The sequence below is a fragment of the Colobus angolensis genome, unplaced genomic scaffold (assembly GCF_000951035.1).
Source record: "Colobus angolensis palliatus isolate OR3802 unplaced genomic scaffold, Cang.pa_1.0 Scaffold153, whole genome shotgun sequence".
Classification (NCBI taxonomy): Eukaryota; Metazoa; Chordata; class Mammalia; order Primates; family Cercopithecidae; genus Colobus; species Colobus angolensis.
This window is the reverse complement of record NW_012114633.1, coordinates 3,122,438-3,135,290: the sequence shown is the minus strand read 5'-3', so window position 1 is coordinate 3,135,290 and position 12,853 is coordinate 3,122,438. Positions and strand designations below refer to the sequence as shown.

Sequence of the window (12,853 nt, the reverse complement as noted above, 5' to 3'; positions counted from 1 at the left end):
ATTCTCCTGGCTCAGCCTCCCAAGTAGCTGGGAATACAGGCACATGCAGCCACGCCCAGATAATTTTTCTTTTTTGTATTTTAGTAGAGACAGGGTTTCACCATGTTGCCCAAGCTGGTCTCAAACTCCTGAGCTCAGGCAATCCTCCCACCTCAGCCTCCCAAAGTGCTAAGATTACAGGTGTGAGCCACTGCACCCAGCCCTTTTACTGGTTTTTAAAAGAAAGATCTGACATCTACTTTTACCACTCTGAGGTTTCACAGATATATACCTAAACAAACAAACAAAAAATGACTGTCATTGTCTATCATCTTTTATTCAGCTCTTATCACTGCTTGCCAATTCTAAAAGGAAAGGAATATAAGTTTTATCGCCTTTGGAATGAAACTCTTTTACCTCAAAAACCTTCTCAAACTTCCTTCAAATCTTTTTCTGACCTAATTTTTATTCTAATCAATTAGTTTCATCTAAATTAAAATTAAATGTCCTTCATAATCATTTTTTGAAAATTTTCTGAGTGTCCACTTATCGTTTTGGACTACAATCTTTCAAGAAACTACATTTCCTGGACTTGAATCCACTGCTTTATATGTGTAAAGTACAATAATTCTACAATTTGTAACTGTTATTTCCAAACATCAGTATAAAATTAGGCCTATATGCAGAAATAGCTCAGTCAGAAGAAGCTAATAAACTCAACACACAAAGCTCTGCCCATCTGTAAACTGACAAAGATCACAGGCCAGACAAAAGGCTAACTCAAGGATGAAAAACAGTATTTTTAAAATATGCACATTGTTGGAAGGCCGAGGCAGGCGGATCGCCTAAGGTCAGGAGTTCAAGACCAGCCTGGCCAATGTGGTGAAACCCCATCTCTACCAAAAATACAAAAATTAGCAGGGCATAGTGGCAGGCACCTGTAATCCCAGCTACTGAGGAAGCTGAGGCAGGAGAATTGTAAGAACCCAGGAGGTGGAGGTTGCAGCAAGAAGAGATCGTGCCACTGCACTCCAGCCAGGGTGACAAGAGTGAAACTCTGTCTCAAAAAAATGAATAAATAAATAAAATAATAATAATAAAAAAATGCATGTTGTAGGCAAAACAACAGATTTCAAAAACAATTCAGTTAACAGATCAGTTCAAGCAAAGTTTTCATTAAACTGCAATTTTAAAATTCATTAATAAGTATCCGAAATTATATCCTGAATCCAGCTTATTTCCTATTCCTAAGGTAATGGTTCACGTAAGTCTGGTGAACAAGCCCAAAGATGGTTGTCTTAATACAACAAACAAATAAAATTAAAACACAAACAAAAAAAAATCCCCAAACCCTACCAATTCCACAAGGAACAAAATGCAAAAAGTTTCAATATACTGTATATATAATATGGACAATTATAGTGATTATGACTATAATCATGATTATACTATAATGTCTGTTCTCAGCATCAGTGTCTCTATATATACTCAGAGTATATTATACATAGTATATTATACTATATATAATCAGAAATTATATAGTATAATCTCATGATTATACTATAATCATGATTACAGTGATTATGACCATGACACTGATGCTGAGAACAGATATTTCTTCTCTTTTGTCTTTAACATTTAAATGTGTACAGACAGACTGACCTAAACAATTATGAAAAATAAAGACAGTTTCTCTTTTTATCTCAGCATGTTTAAACACATGTAAAGTATATTTACAATGTAACAGGATAAATGCTATAAATAAGTACATAGAAGATGGTTGGTTTGGGATCATGAATAGTAGGAAGCATAGGAAAAATTATGAACATATGAGAGCACGTCATTTTTGGAGAATGGCAAGTCAACATGGCCAGATAGTCAGGTCACAAGACTGACAGAACTGCTTAATATCAGCTCTTCTAAAATATAAAGTGGACCCATATACCCTAACTGGACATTTTATTTGTGATGATTCAGGGAGAGAGACAACATATTTAAATTTCAAAAGGGTATTTGTGTAGTGAGAAAAAAAATCAGCTATTCTCCTCGTTTGCTAATACTAACTGCAGAAAGTTAAGTCTTCAAATTTTTCTTTTTTCAAAGTTAAGAATGTATTAACTTTATAATAAAAAATTCTAAGAAGTAAAGCAAATTACAAATTACTATAAAAATTTGACAATACTTGATCAGTTTTAGTGGGGCGGGGAACAGCATTCAGGTGAAAGGGAAAAGTTTTTACCTCTGATATCACCTCCAGCACAGAATGCCTTTTCTCCAGCTCCCTTTATAATGATCAGGAAAGTTTCAGGATCTTGTTCCCACTTCTATTCAAATGTAACAGAAGATGGTATAAACATATTATAAACACAAACTCATTAAAGTTATATGCATATGCACATATACGCAATAATATATTCATATACATATATGTGTGTGACAGTACATATTCTTATATAAGGGATATCCAGAAGAACAAATCTCATCCCATTCTTCACTGAATGAACTTCATTTGCTTTTCCCAGATAAAGTAGAGGCTTAGGCTATTTCAAAAGGTTGCTAGATGAGTACACTGTGTGATCCAAATTTCAAGATGGCACCTGAAATCTTTGCCATAACTTTGATACCAAGATGAACAAATATGGGCATAATAATAATGTTACATAAACATATAAAGCTGGCGAACAAATCAACCCAAAGACTGCTGATAAACATAGCAATAACCTTTCTACTGTGCTGATACAGGGCTCACTGTCTTACTGTTAATGTGTAAGTAACAGAGTGAAACCACATATAATATTGATAAAAAATCCAAGTGATTTGGGATTGGTAAAGACAGCTAACAAAAAAGTAGGATGAAAGAATCAAGAGCCAATGAAATGTGAAAGTCCAGAACAATGGACGAAATGAAAAATTAGTTACCTACAGACAGAAAACTTAACAGGGGTTCTATCAATCTATACACGTTGAGTATCCCTCATCTGAAATGCTTGGGACCAGAAGTGTTTCAGACTTTTTTAGATTTTAGAATATTTGCATATACAGAATGACATATCTTGGGGATTGGGAATTCCTTTAGGTTTCATATATACCTCATACACATAGCCTGAAGGTAATTAATTTTTTCCCTTAGGGATGCTGAATAAACAGTGTGTTGTGCACTTGTGTTTTGACTGCAACCCATCATGAGGCCAGGTGTGGAATGTTCCACTTGCGGCGTCATGTCGATACTTAAAGAGTTTTTGAATTTTGTAGCATTTTGAATTAAGGATGTTCAACCTGTACTACAGAATAAATATGTAACGCACAAGGAAGACGTAGCTGGACAGACGTGATTGTCCAAAAGGTTCATGCAATACTGGACTATATTAATTACATTAACAGAAATGTTATTCTAACATGAACATTTCTAACTTCTTCCACTCTGGCCCAACTTTATTATTTGCAACATTTGGCTTATTTCTATGTATCACATTTTGAGACATATTATCATGGTATCTCAAACAGAAACACAAGAATGGAAGACAGACTCATCGAATGAAGAATTAAGGAATTGGTAGCCAGGGGAAAACTAGGATTTGTTCTACATCTGCATAGCAGACTACATCAGGTACTTATATACACTATTCACTTAATTTTTACATATCATCATCCCCATTTCAGAGCTGAGGAGATTGAGGTACGGAGAGATTAACTTTCCCAACTTACACAGTTAATAAATAGAAATCCGAGTTTCAAACCAGACAGTCTGACTTTAAGTCCTGTTTTTCTACTATTCCATGCTGTTCACTTACAAAAGTTTATGGCCTTCTCTGAGAAAAAGCAGGCAGCTTAAAAGTAGCTGTCTGGCCGGGCGCAGTGGCTCACACCTGTAATCCCAGCACTTTGGGAGGCTGAGGTGGGCAGATCACGAAGTCAGGAGATTGAGACCATCCTGGCTAACACGGTGAAACCCCGTCTCTACTACAAAAAATTAGCGGGGTGTGATGGCAGGCGCCTGTAGTCCCAGCTACTCCGGAGGCTGAGGCAGGAGAAAGGCGTGAACCCGGGAGGCGGAGCTTGCTTGCAGTGAGCCGAGATGGCGCCACTGCACTGCAGCCTGGGCGACAGAGCGAGACTCCTCTGTCTCAAAAAAAAAAAAGCAGCTGTCTTCAAATGAAAAGGTCATCAGGTGGAAGCACATTAGATTTGAACACTCATTCTCTCAGAGGCAGAAAAAGTATCACTAGTTTAAAGGTCAAAGAAATACACAGTGCCAGAACACAAAAAGAAACTTGCAAACAAATCAGTGCTACATAAAAATCAAAGAATCTGACTCAGGAGGCAGTGAGCTCCCTATCACCAGGGATGCTCAAGAATAACTGCACAGGGGAAGCACTGAAACCTCAAGAATCAATGGGGCTTACTGAGATGCAGATCCCAGATAATTATGTGATTCTATGGGAGAAAAAACCAGAAGTGTCCTATTATGATATACTTTGAGAAGAATCCATATAACTGCAATAAGAAAATTACAAACCTTTAGCTGTGAATAAATCTGCCGAATCATATTAAGAGTCAGTGCATTGAGGAACTTTGGTCTGTTTAGTGTTATGACTCCCGCACAACCTTTTTTTTCCAATAGCACATCTTCTGCTGCATCTGTGTGCTTGGACATTCTCTGTATAAACAAAGAATAACTTTATGATAAAATTTCTTAAGTTTTTATCACAAGCCAACATCAAAACATACATATCAAATGCAAATCTTGCATATTAATGGCAACTAAAGGAATGAATAGGTACATCTTACAAGTTTCTAAAGTTATTTAGATTATGTAGATGGACAATTCCAAAGCAAATCATACACACCTCCTAAATTTTTATTTCTGAGCCAACTGAATAAACTGCCTTACTATAGACCCCAGTCTAGAATTTCTTGGACTTTGAAATACTCTTAAATCTTTTAATTTACTACTGTATATTAAGCTCTACGTTACATGCTGAGAAAGCAAAGATGGATAAGAGAGGGCAAATAATTCTTACTATTGTAGCTATGGTCAACTTGAAAATAGAGATGATATTTGAGTTGGGGCTTGATGTATCCCAAGAAAAAGGGGAGATGAGAATTCCAGGTAGAGGAAACCGCACATGCTAAGCCATAAGCAATGATTATTTGGAAATGTTTGTTAAGATGTTAAAACATTAGTGGAACAAAGGCTAGCTGAGGAAATGAGTGGTGAAAGGGTAGGCAGAATAAGTAGTTTGCAGACAGATTATAATACGACAGACTTAATAATTGATTTTGCAGTACTAACTAATAAAACACCTGTAAGGAACAGTTTTAACTACACAGTGATTTCCCAGGACTCTGCTATACCCAACCATCAGGACTCATGGCATCACTATTCTTTTTTTAAGTTCTGGGATACATGTGCTAAATGTGGAGGTTTGTTACATAGGTATACATGTGCCATGGTGGTTTGCTGTACCCATCTGTTATCTAGGTTTTAAGCCCTGTGTGCATTAGGTGTTTGTTCTAAAGTTCTCCCTCCCCTTGCCCCCGACCCGCCAACAGACCCCGGTGCGTGATGTTCCCCTCCCTGTGTCTATGTGTTTTCATTGTTCAACTCCCACTTATGAGTGAGAGTTTGGTTTTCTGTTCCTGTGTTATTTTGCTGAGAATGATGGCTTCCAGCTTTATTCATGTCCCTGCAAATGACACAAACTCATTGTTTTTTATGGCTGCTTAGTATTCCATGGTGTGTATGTGCCACATTTTCTTTATCCAGTCTATCATTGATGGGCATCTGGGTTGGCTCCAAGTCTTTGCTATTGTAAATAGTGCTGCAATACACATATGTATACACGTCTCTTTATAACAGAATGATTTATAATCCTTTGGGTACACACTCAGAAATGGGATTGCGGGGTCAAACAGTATTTCTGGTTCTAGATCCTTGAGGAATCACCACACTGTCTTCCACAATGGTTGAATTTACACTCCCACCAACAGTGTAAAAGCGTTCTTATTTCTCCACAGCCTCACTAGCATCTGTTGTTGCCTGGCTTTTTATTTTTTTATTTTTATTTTCTTTGAGACGGAGTCTCACTCTGTCGACCAGGCTGGAGTGCAGTGGCTCCATCTCGGCTCACTGCAAGCTCCACTTCCCAGGTTCATGCCATTCTCCTGCCTCAGCCTCCCAAGTAGCTGGGACTACAGGCACCTGCCACCACACCAGGCTAATTTTTTGTAATTTTAAAGAGACGGGGTTTCAACGTGTAAGCCAGGATGGTCTCAATCTCCTGACGTTGTGATCCAGCCACCTCGACGTCCCAAAGTGCTGGGATTACAGGCATGAGCCTGCCTGACTTTTTAATAATCGCCATGCTAACTGGCGTGAGTTAGTATCTCACTGAGGTCTTGATTTGCATTTCTCTAATGACCAGTAATGAGCTTTTTTTCATGTTTGTTGGCCGTACACATGTCGTCTTTTGAGAAGTGTCTGTTCATATCCTTCGCCCACTTTTTGATAGGGTTGTTTTTTCTTGTATATTTGTTTCAGTTCCTTGGAGATTCTGGATATTAGACCTCTGTCAGATGGGTAGATTGCAAAACTTTTCTCCCATTCTGTAGGTTGCCTGTTCATGTTCACTCTGATGATAGTTTCTTTAGTAGTGCAGAAGCTCTTTAGTTTGATTAGATCCCATTTGTCAATTTTGGCTTTTGTTGCAATTGCTTTTGGTGTTTTGGTCATGAAGTCTTTGCCCATGCCTATGTCCTGAATAGTACTGCCTAAGTTTTCTTCTAGGGTTTTTACTGTTTTGGGTTTTACATTTAAGTCTTTAATTCATCTTGAGTTAATTTTTGTACAATGTGTAAGGAAGGGGTCCAGTTTCAGCTTTCTGCATATGGCTAGTCAGTTTTCCCAGCACCACTTATTAAATAGGAAATCCTTTCCCCATTGCTTGTTTGTGTCAGGTATGTTGAAGATGGCACCACCATTCTTAACCCATTCCTTTATGTAAAGGCAACACTTAAAACTTGCATGGGAAAAGTGTGTAATGTAAAATTGAAAATTGAAATTGGAAAATTTTAACTGGAGAATGCCAATTAAAACTAAACAGCTATTAGCAAAAATCTAATAACTAGAAGTACATATTTTGACTGCATTAAGCAACATGTTTACACAATGTTTAAGTTCTCCTTTATAAAATCAAGTTGCACATTTATTATTGGAGTTAATTTTTGTAAAAATCATCAGATAAAAATAGAAATAATTTATATTCACTTAAAGTTACAGGAACAGTTATTAAACAGAAAAAGTTGTGTTTCAATTTCATCTGAATTTCTGAGTTTCTCTAATGAGAAATTTAAATCAAAACTTTAGCAATAGTAAGATATATTTTGTAATCATATTGACAATTATCAAAGTCTGATACACACATGCACACATCTGATATATTCTTGAGTATAAGTAAACAAACGTACTGGGGAAGGATAAACTTACACAACCTGAAAAAAACAGTCTGACACTTTTTTTCACAGATAGATACACATGGATTTATTTTTCTAAATGCTAGGAAACAGTGTTAAGGTTTTTTTTTTTTTTTTTTTTTTTTTTACTTTTATTTTAGTCCCCGGGTACACGCGCAGGATTGTTACATAATTAAATTCATGTCATGGGGGTTTGTTGTACAGACTGTCACATAAACTTAGAATACAACAGTTATTTTTTTCTGCTCCTCTCCCTCCTCCTATCCTCAACCCTCAAGTAGGCCCCAGTGTCTGCTGCTTCCCTCTTTGTGTCCATGTGTTCACGTCATTTAGCTCCCACTTATAAGTAAGAACGTGTGGTATTTGGTTTTCTGTTCCTGCATTAGTTTGCTAAGGATGATGGCCTCCTGGTCCCTCCATAGGTCACAACTTCTTCTTTTTTTACGGCTGCATAGTATTCTATGGGGTATATGTACCAGATTTTCTTTATCCAATCTGCTACTGATGGGCATTTGGGTTGATTCTATGTCTTTACTATTGTGAATAGTCCTGCAGTGAACATATGTGTGCCTGTGTCTTTATGGTAGTATAATTTATATTCCTTTAGTATACACCCAGTAATGCAACTGCTGGGTCGAATGATAGTTCTGTTTCCAGCTCTTTGAGGAAATCTTTCTACACTGCTTTCTACAACGGTGGAACTAATTTACACTCCCATCAACAGTGTATACACGTTCCCTTTTCTCCACAACCTCCCAGCATCTGTTATTTTTTGACTTTAATAATAGTCATTCTGACTGGTGTGAGATGGTACCTCATCATGGTTTTGTTTTGCATTTCTCTAATGATCAGTGATACTGAGCTTTTTTCTTTTCCACATGTGGTTGGCCGCATGTGTATCTTCTTCTGAAAAGTTTTTCTTCTCTCATAAATTTAAGTTTCTTATAGATGCTGGATATTGGACCTTTGTCAGATGCATAGTTTGCAAACATTTTCTCCCATTCTGTAGGTTGTATGTTTGTTGATAGTTTCTTTTTCTGTACAGAAGCTCTTTAATAAGATCTCATGTGTTAATTTTTGCTTTTGTTGTTACTGTTTTTGGCATCTGCGTCATGAAATCTTTGCCCATTCCTATGTCCAGAATGATACTGCCTAGGTTGTCTTCCGGGTTTTTACTGCTTTGGGTTTTACATTTAAGTCTTTAATTCGTCTTGAGATAATTTTTGCATATGGTCTAAGGAAGGGGTCCAGTTTCATTTCTCCACATCTAGCTAGCCAGTTATCCCAGCACCATTTATTAGTAATCCTTTTGTCATTGCTTCTTTTAGTCAGGTTTGTCAAAGATCAGACACTTGTCTGTCTCAATGGCTGTAAATTAGTCTAAAGAGAAATCTACATGAATGTTGTAATTGGAAGTGAAGCAGCCGCCCCTGCTTACCAGGGGCATAAGCCATAAGAAAGATTAACTAAAAATGTTAATCTTAGTTAACATTTCCCACTCTCTTGCTGACTTTTCTTTCTGGAACCCAACCAGGCTTTCCTAGCCAAGACTGAAGCCAGAGGGTGCTGGCTCAGGAGAGAAACAGAGATCACTGCTAAATCCTTTCCCTTTATCTCCCATACAGAACAAAAGGCTTTATCTGTAGGGAGGGGAAGGAAAACCTCAAGCTTGTAGCCCTAGGGCTCTGATGTCTCATTCCAGTGGGGGAAGGAAACAGAGGCCTAATAAATAAAAGTCTTCATCTCAAAAGAGAAGCACTTCAAGACCATAGCCTAAGGACCTTAGTGTTTGTCAACAACTGCTGAAGAAAAGGAATTGGGGACAAAAGAAAAGGAAAACTTAACAAGGCAGTCAATCTCAATAGCCAGAGGAGGGAGAGGGAGTTAGGGGAAGGAGAAGTGGCTGACTACAATGCAGAAGCATGGAAAATTGTAAGGGAATGGAACTCCTCTGCATGGTATTGGGGTGGTGGGCACATGATTTATAAATTTGTCAAAACTCACAGAAATGTGCATCACAGTGAACTTTAATGTACACCAACTGTCTTAGTCCATTCCTGTTGCTACAGCAAAATGCCTTTAACTGGGTAATTTATAAAGAACAGAAATTTATTTCTAACAGTTATAGAGGCTAGGAAGTTCAAAATCAAGATCAAGGCAAGTTCAAGTTCAAGATTCAGAGACTGGTAAGACCCTATTTTTCATGAGTTCTGTGTATCCACACATGGCACAAGGAAGGAAAAGGGCAAAAAGGATTAGTTAACTCCCTTCAACCTCTTTTACAAGAACACTAATCCATAAGGGTGGGGTGCTCATGACTTATCACTTCCCAAAAAGCCCCACCTCTTAATACCATCACATTTGGTATTAGGCTCCAACATATGAATTTGGGAGGGACACATACATTCAAACCATAGCATGAGCTATCTTTTAAAAAGGAAAAAAATGGCCGGGCGCGGTGGCTCAAGCCTGTAATCCCAGCACTTTGGGAGGCCGAGATGGGCGGATCACGAGGTCAGGAGATCGAGACCATCCTGGCTAACACAGTGAAACCCCGTCTCTACTAAAAAAAAAAAAAATACAAAAAACTAGCCAGGCGTGGTGGCGGGCGCCTGTAGTCCCAGCTACTGGGGAGGCTGAGGCAGGAGAATGGCGTAAACCCGGGAGGCGGAGCTTGCAGTGAGCTGAGATCTGGCCAACGCACTCCAGCCTGGGCGACACAGCGAGACTCCGTCTCAAAAAAAAAAAAAAAAAAAAAAAAAGGAAAAAAATTACCCAGGATATCAGGGAATTCCAATATGGAATGCAGACTATGACAGATGAACTGTCAACTGAAGAATCAGAGATTGGTAAGTTTGGAAAAGACAGCTTTACTTCTCATAAAAGAGGCTGCAGACTGACCAACCCACAGGCTGGGAAGCACAGCCACTAGCAGAAGCCAAGAGCAAGCATTTCTAGCCAGGGAAAGATGAAACGGGAATTAATGCTGAACTGGCTGGTTACAGAAACATATTCAACAAATTACAGGAGGAGCTATGAATATTCACAAACAGGAGGCACATGCATGTACAGTAAGCCAACATGTATGCAACATGCACACCATGTTAACTCTGGGGTGGAGACTTAACAATTAAATGTATCACAATTAGGCCCTATACATCAAAAGATGAAGCAGAGGAAATGGAGTCCCACTGTGTGCAGCCTCCCTCGACAGACTGGCCAGAACCACTCCATCATCCCTGGTCTTTTATTAGGAAGGAATGCTGGTCAGCTGCTGTGTCAAAATTGCAAAAAGAAGGAACACTTAGGTGGTTGCTTGAAATTAGCAGGGGAAAAATTTAGGCTAGTCTCTGTGTAACTCTTAGGGAAGAAAGCCTAATGGTGGCTAACGAGGGAGGAGGTATTACAAAGTGTGTCCAAACTCCCAATCCATCTTGGCCAGGAACTCATTTTTTCAGCTTTCTCTGGGGTCCCCTTGGCTGAGAGGGGGGATCTAGTCATTTGGGGAAACAGGATTTTTTCTTTTTCAGAACCTAACAGAATTACACATCATGACATAACCTCAGTGAAGTGACTGTGGTGATGAGGAAGCTAACTAACTTTGGAAATCAGTGAAATGACTGAAAACTATATGGATGATAAAGGAACTGTACATCAACAGTGTACTATTATCAACACGGCTTTTTCTGGTAGCGGGGAGCAGGTAACAATTCTGCAACTGCTTTGCATATATACTAGGCTTAAATTAGTAAGTAATGGAGCCTGGCTCTCACTGTCAGGAGCAGAGTTACAGTTAGAACAAGAGTAGAAAGACAGAATGAACCCTGACCTATGGTAATGGATTAAAGACAAAGACATCACTATGAACTCACGTTTAGTTTAATATACATACACAGAATAAGTACAGAAACAATTATAGATATGCATGAATATATGGGTAAGTACATAGTGTATATGTATTCTATTACACATACATACATTATCCTAGCTCTATTCTCTGAGAGAAAGCCATGACACTCAGTAGCAAAGAGCACTCCCAGAGTCTAGATCTTGATTTCTAAATGCAGTTCTCCAATAAAGGCAACCAGAGCTCCTTAGAGAAATGGCTGATTCCAGCACTAAGATAGGGAAAACACAAAATGAGTCCAGAGCACACCTTCTTGCACCAGAAAGGAAATGTTCAAAAAGAAAAAAAAAATTAAAAGGATGGGGTCACGTGAAAGAAATACAGAAGCCAAAATGAAAGAATTCCTAATGGCCAGAACTGGAACAATGAAACAATCAATAATTTGATATTAGATGATAGCCCAAAGAATAAATATCCATGAGTCCACACAGAATAAATAAATAGAGGAGAAAAGATAATCTTCCTTACAGAATTCTAAATGACGTACGTAGTTATCTCCCTTCCAAGAGACACAGCTTTGTCCCATCACCTTTTGAGGGTGGGCTGGACTTACTGACTTGCTTTCAATAAGCAGAGCATGAAAGGGAAAAATAGTAACTTTGTAGTGGAAAACAATAAATGATACTTACACAAAGGGATAAAAGGTGGCATTATCAATGATGTCATGTAGATATCACATACTCCCTGATGCATTTATCAAAACTCACAAAAACTCCCTGATATTATGTGATTAGAAGGGCAATTTTCCTCTGTCATATTCTTGCCAAAAACCTTAACTCTAGTCTAATTGTGAAAAAAACAACAGAGAAGCCCAGATGAGATGGTATTCTACAGGCTACCTGACCAGTACTCCTTACAACTGTCAAGGGCATGAAAAATATGGAAAGCTCAGTTGAGAAACTATCACAGACTAGAGGAGACTAAAAAGCATGACAAGTAAATGCAGTGTCATTGATTCCTGGAACAGAATATTAATGAAAAAAAAGTGGTAAAATCCAAATAAAGTCTGGAGTTAACAGTGATATACAAATTGTCTTAGTTCATTTTCTGTTGCTCACAACAGAATACCTGAAGCTGTGTCATTTGTAAAGAAAAGGAATTTATTCCTTTCCTTACAGTTACGGAGGCTGATGTCCAAAGTCAAAACGACACATCTAGTGAGGGCCTTCTTGCTGGTGGGGACTCTGCAGAGACCCAAGGAGGTACAGGGCATCATATGTCAAGGAAGCTAAGCATGCTAGCTCAGGTCTCTCTTACTTCTCTTACAAAGCCAGTCTCACTCTCATAACCCCATTAATCAATGAATGGATTCATCCTTCGTGAGGACAGAGGCCTCGTGACCCAATCACCTTTCAAAGGCCTTACATTTCAATATATCCATACTGGGGATTAAATTTCAAAATGAGTTCTGGAGGGGGCAAATATTCAAACCACAACACCAATGTTCTGATAAGTGTACCATAGTAAGAATATTAGGCAGTTTGCTAGGGCTGC

General features: G+C 38.3%; 1 protein-coding gene across 2 annotated transcripts in view; it reads right to left on the bottom strand.

The window, feature by feature from the left end:
- Positions 1-12,853, bottom strand: part of HIBCH (3-hydroxyisobutyryl-CoA hydrolase) — a 119,601-nt gene that overhangs the window by 92,513 nt on the left and 14,235 nt on the right. For both annotated transcript variants that reach the window (XM_011936451.1, XM_011936452.1), the window contains exons 3-4: positions 4,496-4,636; positions 2,219-2,303 (exon numbers count right to left, since the gene is read on the bottom strand). In XM_011936451.1, coding sequence (XP_011791841.1) covers positions 2,219-2,303; positions 4,496-4,636 — 226 coding nt within the window. The remainder of the gene's footprint in view (positions 1-2,218; positions 2,304-4,495; positions 4,637-12,853) is intronic.